The sequence below is a fragment of the Pelmatolapia mariae genome, linkage group LG20 (assembly GCF_036321145.2).
Source record: "Pelmatolapia mariae isolate MD_Pm_ZW linkage group LG20, Pm_UMD_F_2, whole genome shotgun sequence".
Classification (NCBI taxonomy): domain Eukaryota; kingdom Metazoa; phylum Chordata; class Actinopteri; order Cichliformes; family Cichlidae; genus Pelmatolapia; species Pelmatolapia mariae.
Genome location: NC_086244.1, coordinates 41,077,878 through 41,086,005, shown reverse-complemented (window position 1 = coordinate 41,086,005; position 8,128 = coordinate 41,077,878). Strand labels below are relative to the sequence as shown.

At 42.2% G+C, this 8,128-nt stretch overlaps 1 protein-coding gene across 5 annotated transcripts in view; it reads right to left on the bottom strand.

The window, feature by feature from the left end:
* Positions 1–1,031: 1,031 nt before the first annotated feature.
* The window catches only part of atp2b3b (ATPase plasma membrane Ca2+ transporting 3b), a 68,998-nt gene continuing 61,901 nt past the window's right edge, over positions 1,032–8,128 (bottom strand). For 3 of the 5 annotated variants that reach the window (XM_063463602.1, XM_063463598.1, XM_063463599.1), the window contains one exon: positions 1,032–6,798. In XM_063463602.1, the coding sequence (XP_063319672.1) occupies positions 6,286–6,798 (513 nt within the window). In that variant the 3' untranslated portion in view covers positions 1,032–6,285. The remainder of the gene's footprint in view (positions 6,799–8,128) is intronic. The other 2 variants (XM_063463600.1, XM_063463601.1) reach the window with 1 other exon arrangement.

Sequence of the window (8,128 nt, the reverse complement as noted above, 5' to 3'; positions counted from 1 at the left end):
ATTTTTTGTATTGGATGTTTTGGTTATATCTGTTAATTTGTCCCGGAGAGACTCTGCCCTTCCCCGTTTACTAATTTGGCACACCTGAGAGGTGACAGCCGGTGGTGATTTGAAGAGAGTGCTCGGAGACGCAGGAGCGCGGGGTTGGTGCGGGTTGGTGTAGCAGTACGTGGCGAAGGCATACGACGGCCAGTGTGTGGAGAGGCAGAGGGAGCTGTGCTGCTGCTGCTTGAGGCCAGAGGACGCTACGGTGGGGAGCGGGACAGCGCCCTACCTCCTACGGCGAGACCATAGTACTGGCGTGACACCGAAAAGCGGCGGGGAAAGTTAGGAGCTCTGCCCATTCGGGGTAAGTCCTGCGACATATGGTGCTGCAGTATCCCGAGCCACTGGAAAGAACAGTGACTGTCGCTGCCCCTCTCTTTTCCAGTACTCCGGAGCGGAGAGACTGACAGGACGGCCGGGGACGCCGCCGGGCTTTCCTTGCCCGTTCCGATTTTGCTGGACTTTAACGCCGTGGCTGACGCAACTGGACTTTTAGTGTTTTATGTTTTATTGGTTTTTATTGTGTGTGTTCTCCCTGGTCAGGGTTGTTTTAATTGCTTTTAACCTTTTAAACAGTTTTTGTATAATAAATTATATTTTAGTCATACAGATTCATATCCTTGGCTGCTCCACTGATCCGTTCGGTTGTTGTTTTGGAGGGTTTCCCTCAGAGTAACACCTGGTCAATCCACTTTACATATTCCCATCTAGTGATATTATTATCATTATGTTAATATACCACAAGGTTCAGTTAGCTTTGCACAAAAATGGAAACCTCCTCCAAAGAGCTACTTTTCACCTTGAGTACATTTTTACTTGAGTAAAGAGGTTGAATCAGTACTAGAGTATTTTTTTTTAACAGTAGTATTTGTACTTCAACTTAAGTACAGAATGTTTGTACTTTTGTCAACTCTGCTTATACATACACAAACCTCGTTAACTTTAATATCCGAATTCACCATTGTGACAGGATGTATTACAGAAAATAAGAAACACCATAACAAGCCCACTTTAATACTATCCACTCCACCTGTTTGACAAGCCACCATGTTTGTTGCGCAAGAGGTTTATTGAAGAAAGTAGCTGAAGCGTCAGGTTCATTGATGAAGAAACCCACACAGATATAAATCCTCGATGTTCATCAGGTGATTTTTAGTTACCTTTGAGGGACAGGATGACGCATCACCTTGTGCAGAGGTTTAAAAATGGAAGGGCATTCCTGCATTGTTGTGAAAAAACAACACAGGACCACACAAACTTTGTCAAAGTTATTATTGTAGAATACTTTGATGTATTTTTTTTTCTTTCATACAGACAAAAGGTGTTGGACTTAATTCCCATTAAATTCTCTTAGATTTCCATACAGACTTAGTCTACAGTATACAGGTGTGTTCTTTCTCATATATAGATATTTATTCGCTTAAATAACAGGCAGGTAACTCTTTAATATATTCAATAGTCTTCATGGTTTTTTTTTTTTTGTTTTTGGTCTTTTTTTAATTTCAGCACAGTTAAGGCTGCATTTTCTGTCTGCAGAACAGGACTGCTTTGTGCAAGAAGGGGGACCATTCCACACATAATATTTACAATAGTATGTATAATGAATAATGTAAAAGCCTTCATTCGTTCCTGTGGTAACATGGCAGTAAATACTGGTGGCAGATCTAAAAGAGCAGCCTAAACAGCACATGGAAGCACTGCACTTCTGAAGTCTCTAGCTCTGCATCACCTTCTGATTCTCCGTCCTCTCTGGGTCCCCACTTTGTCCAGTCTTTCAGACTATAATGAGGTACATTTGTATCTCCTGTTCTCTATTTATAGAGTGGTGTCTCTGGTCTTAAGAGACTGTAAGCATCTCTGCACCTCTGCACACTTCAGGGGCTGTTCACTGGACAGAAAACACAGCCCTCAGAATATGCTCAGGAGAATGTGCAACTGTCTTTCCATCAGTGGGAGCACCGGTGGAGAAAATCAAGAATAATAATCATAATAATAACAATATAATACAAGCGCTTCCATTTTGTTGTTCCTCTCTTTACAAAAAGCAATTAAAATAAAAGAAAGAAACATTTAAAAAAAAAAAGTGTAACAGGAACATAGTACCTGTAAATCAAAGATCCACGTGTGCACATTTGGGCGATCTGTACAGTGGTGCAGTTGTACAATTTAGAATTTTGATAAATAATTCTGATAAATATATTCTTCTTCACATTATTTTGTCTTTTGTGAATCTGGCTCACAACATCATGATGTAACATGGCTGGACAGATGGACAGAGGTGGCTGGACAATCAAATTTACACCACTTGAGATTATCGCCCTGTAGTCTGGTGTGTGTGTGTGCGTGTTTTCATACATACAGAAAAAAGCACTGATGTAGCTGTGCTGAAATAGAGGAGACTTGAGCAGGATGTGCGCATGCGTGCGTGTGTGTCTGTGTGTGTGAGAGACAGAAAGAGAGTGAGCGAGAGGAAGAGAGCAGATGTGGAGAGATCAGTAGCCTAAATGACTTACCAACACATAAAGAGTGACATTAATGATACCAAATGCATGCTTCAAAACAGACAGACCAATACAATGTCACCACCTGCCCCACCCAGCTCGGGTCGGTTTAAGGTGGTGACGATGATGATGAGCATTCAAGAAGACAAGAGTTCTGTACAGGTAAGGGTGTTCCCAGAAAGCCCCGCGCACTTACTGAAACAGAACTAGCAGGACAGATGCGTTCTCTCGCTGTGGTTTTAATCCTACGGTTGGGTACGTTTGTCGACATGGCAGTCTTTTGCATATCGTCTGCCCTTGCCTTAGTCTGGCGGTGGGACAAGTCAGCTGCGGGGGAGGTGGAGGGGCAGAGGAAGGGAAGGAGAAAGGGGAGGTAGCAGGAGTTTGCATTGCTTTGAGGTGTCACACTCTGAGGCAACATGAAGTCAGCGGTCCGCCCACACCTAATACAATATGGGATACAGGAGGGCGCTCTCACAGCCGCTCTGGAATGTGATGTTTGGAATGTATGTTCCATGGAATGTCAAGGTGGAGGTGATGTCACTGGTGTCGTCACTATGGTGGATATCTGATTTTTTTTTTCTCTTCTTTTGTTGTTTTCGGTGGGCTGTGTGCTCATGCAGTGTGTTATGGCCTTTTAGGTTGGCAGCTTAGACATAATGTCTGGCAAAGTGGCTGACTGGGTTTCTTGTAGGGAGTTAGATAAAGGCATGGGTTCAGCAGGAAGTTAGCTTAGTTTAGCTTAGCTTGACATAAAGACTAGAAACAGTTCAGTTCTTCTAGCAGCACATATAAAGCTCACAGGTTAGATGTGGTTTAATACAGAAGTGTACTTAGCCTGACCCATAAATCACTCTGCACACAAACCTTCCTAAAACCATGACTTATCCTTCTACTTCTAACCATTTCTCTTAGGGATTCTCAAAGTTAAGATGATTGGTTTCCAGCTTAGCAAGCCTACATTTACTTCACTGTTTGCAATGTCTAACCAGATGTTTTTTTATATGGGTAATTGTGGTTAATTGTTTGGGGGTTTTTTAAACACTAGTGAGCTGTTCTATTTTTTTACACTGAAATTGAGTTGAGTCATATCTCCTTCTGCACTGCATCACACCATGGTATGACATATTGAAGAGCGAACAGATGTACAGTAATGTAGTTGCTGGCTATGTTTTTAAGGGCTATGACCTGGAAAGGACTTGGTTGATACTTGTGTTTGTTACCAGAGGCTTTGGCCTTATTTCCTGGATGTGTGTTGAAAAGTGAATGAAATGCAGTAAGTTTAAATTCCATGCCCTTTCACCTTTTATATGATGAGGCACCACAACAGCAAACCTTCAGAAAGCTCTGTTGTAAAAACTGCAATAGATCTAGATTAGTGTCACAAAGAAAACTTACTATCTGTTTCATGGGCCTGCTGTCCAGAGTCTGGCTGGGGATGTTTTAAGCCCTGAAGTCTTTATTGCATCCAGTTTTAATTTTAAAATAATTTAATAAATGAGACTTGGACCTGCATAAACAGCATAAAGTGGAAATAAATGGAAATAATGTGTCAACAACTATGAGACCATTATGGGACTGTGAGCTTTGTGGTGTAGCAGCAGCAGTTCCTCTTGTTTGCTGTCTAAAACATCCTCCTGCAGCACAGTCCACTGTCACCACAATGCTGCTCTTTCTTGTAGCAGTCTGATGTCTCTTGACAGCCAAGAGAGAAGAGATTTTGACCTGCCCGTGTCCTGTGTTTTTTAAAGGTTACAGAACCATCAATGTATAGGCCTAACCCCTATATCTGCATTTAGGATGGCATTTACAGATCCTTATCTGTGTGTCATATGTTTTCATAGATATTGTGATGAATAGCTGTCAGACTTTAACTAAGATTTTGCTTGTTTCCCTGGAACAAAACAAAAGCAATAAAATTGCATAACTCAAAAATTTAAAAGGGAGATGTCATGTGGTAATTGGAGTGCTTTACAGGTGTTTCTGAATAAGGTAGGCTAGCTCTTTATGCTAAATGGAGCTAACTAGCTAAAACACATAGCCTTATATCCTTAAAGGTATCCCAATCGATGACCTGTACATAGTAATGAAGGGGAATGCGCAAGGACATAATAACGTTTACAATACGCTCTTCTTGGTTGTACCTGATATCTAAAAGTGAACACTGACATTAGACGTGGGCAAGTGGTTGAGACACTGAGCAGGTTAAAATGGCACAATCCTTTTGTCTGCGCAGAGGGCGCTGGTTACATAACAGAGACGACCTGATCATGTGAGCAGGAGGGGCTTCCAACCGAGTGCACGTTAAGTCTTAAAGGGCCTTCGCCTGTGCATTGCGTGTTTGATGGCATTTAAAGGGTTAATGCTTCCCAAGCATTCAGCTTTTTTTCCAAAAAGAAAAAAGCTGACACACACACACGCACCGACAAACTCGTAGACGTAATGCGACAAAATGAGCAAAGGAGGAACAGCAAGAGAGAAGACGATGGGACACGGAACAGAAATGAAGGGACTGGAAGAGGATGTCAGCCATGGAGGTTGCCCAAGGTGACAGGTGCAGATATTCCCCATGCATACTGGGGATATGGCAGGAGGCTTGAAATGAAGTTTACACAGTACGTAGACATGTATATATCCAAATTAACATGACATCTCATACACTGTTCATCTCAGAGCAATATTCCAGATAACAGGTCATGTGGACAAATGGGGCAGCATTCAAAGACAAAGTGAGGTGATGAATGAGTTCTGTGTTGTTGCTTCCCAAACATTTATATCTATGTATCTATAGACAGATACATAGATATAAATGCCCTGATCTTTTAGACATTGTCGCAGCCATTGTATTTAAATGAACAGCAACCTGTTTTTGTTATGCTTTTGTTTGTTTTTTTCAGAAGAGACAAGACAATACACGTACACACAATGAACGAGAAAGAGGGATGAAAGAAAAATAACTAAAAGTTTCTGAGAAGAAATAAAATGATACATAAGAACGAAATAAATGAGCACCATTATGTTGGGAAATAAATGAATGGGAAATGGAAATGACTTTTTTAAAGCTTTAACAAAGCATTTTACGTATATTACAAGCAAAGTAGTGACTTTGAAGCGGCTGCAGAATCTACCCAGATAAATGGTGGTAGATAAATGGTGGTAGATAAATGGTGGTGGAAAGTGGGTGACAACAACATTAATGATGAACACCAATAGAAATGGAGTGAGTCAGCCCCCATAGCCGCATGGCCTTGTTCTGCTGAAGCATTAAGGGATGTGTGGTTTTCTTCTGGACGTCTGTCACCACCACCCCCCACCCCCAACCCCCACTCCCACTCAGACCCTGCCAAAGCAGACTTGCAGGTGTGTGTGACAAGAGCGTGCATGAAGTCGGTGTGCAGCTGGGCAGGGTGAGTGGGGTTCCACAAGGAGGGGGTGACAGACTGAGTTGGATGGTTTTGTGGGTAAAGGAGGGGAGGGACTGGGGTGAAGGTGGGGAGTCAGACTGAGAGGGCTGGAGTAAGGGCAAAGGGAGGGAAAGTGGCAACATGTTCTCAGGGAGTTGTAAGCAGAAGTCTCCGGCCATTGTCCACTCCCTCCTTGTCCTTTGCTCCCTCTTGTGAGCTTGTTGAAAGGGTGATTAGATGAAAATGTCATGTGTGTGTCCTCAGCCCTCTCTTGTTCTCACCCTAACTTCATCCCCCCTTTTTCCATCCCCCTCCCAAACCCAAGTTCAGCTCAGTTATAAGGAGGTCTCCACACAGTAGAGATGGGCCGGGTAGGGGGTTGAGGGTTTCACCGGCCTGTCCCTGCCATGATGATTATGGTGGAGGTGGTGGTGGTGATGACGGGGGCTTCGGTTATAGGTGATGACTGCGTTGGTGCTGTTTCGGTTGCTGTAGGCGACCATTGAATCAATGCTGCTGCTGCTGCTGCTGCTGTTGTTGTTGTTGTTTCGGTTGCATGGGGTCACCGGGAGGCTGTACTGGCGGTAGGGACGGGTGGGATGGGTGCGAGCCGGGAGTTGGGGCTGGGTGGGAGGCGGGGGCGGCTTGCGGAGGGCCGGGTGCAGGTGCTGGTATCTGCTGAGTTCTGATTCATCATCCACATCGGTGTCGTCGATCAGCGGGATGTTGTGGATGAGGTCATTGATGAGGAACTCTGGGTGGACCATGAAGTTGTGGATGGAGTTGCGGGATTCCGGTTTCTCCCGGCCCTCGTACAGTGAACTACGGAATGCTTTCACCACTCGCATCTGCCCAGAAGAAAAGAGATCAGGGAGAGACCACAAGAAAGACAGAGGAGAAAGTCAGAGAAAAACAAGAGAAAAAGGAGACATGGGACCCCAAAGACAGACCCACTGTGTCCTCCAGCAGACAAACAGAGTGAGAGACGAGCAGACACTCAGGGCCAGGTGGCTGCAGTTAAAATAAAGGCAATGTAACTTCTAATGGTCAGTTAAGTTTTAATATAGATTTCTGACCAAGAGCTGCTGTGGAAGCTGAAATTAATAGGACTCGCTCAGGACAAAGGAAAAAGGCACATCAATCTTCCACTTTGTAAACAGAGTACAAGTAAAATAATATTTTGAAATGATAAAATATGCTTCGTTTTTTTTACTGAGATTTAAGGTGTTTTGACACTGCAAGTGACTAGTGCTCTTCAGAATGATATCAATCATTCTAATCGACACATCAATATTATTTTCAAGGATAAGAAACCCTTAATTGTATGGTAAGTTCATTCTCTTAACTTTGGATATGGTTAGGCTAGCGCTATATCTCTTGCTTTTTTGTTACTTAAGTTAAGCTAAACCTAAACATCAAACTCTTAGTATGAAGAAAGATTTTGAAAAAGATTTTGAAAAGGCTCAAATACACAAATCTGAACTGATACCCTTCTTGTGTCAGTCTGCTAAATATAAATGTACAGCTAGCACACTGTTAGCTAGGTCTTGATTTCTGATCTTCTGCTCTTGATTTATCCTGTTTAAAATCCCCGTCAGAGCAGTAGCTTTTAAAAAAATGAATTTATTTATTTTACATGAATTATATTTAGAATTTAAGTAAAAACACAATAAAAGCATTTAATAAATGATGAATAAGTGATATTATATTTTAGGCTTTAAGATGCTAAATAGTATGTGTCATCTGAACAACTTGTCAAATTAGTTCAAATCCCTACTTAGCTCTTTTCGCTCTGCCCCGCAGATGCCTTTTTGAATCATGCATCTTTAATTGCCCAGAGTGATCAAACTTCATGCCCTAAGCCCCTTGATGTCATAGATTTTAACACTGCATTCTTAAAAGCAGCATAAATACTGTAAGACCTATGTTTTTAATATTTATATTATGGCACGGATTCAGGTAAGAAGCAAGTTAAGAAAATGCTATAAAGATGACGTGAGAGCACAAATTGATATAATCATTTGACTGGTATGGAAGAAGGTTGACAAATAGCCATGGAAAGGAAAACATGGATTAAATAAATATATTTATAACTTCGTTTAGATAGATGTTGTTTTAGGTAGTTTATTTCTACACTTGGATCTGCATGATGTCATTGAAAGTGGATATCCCTAACAT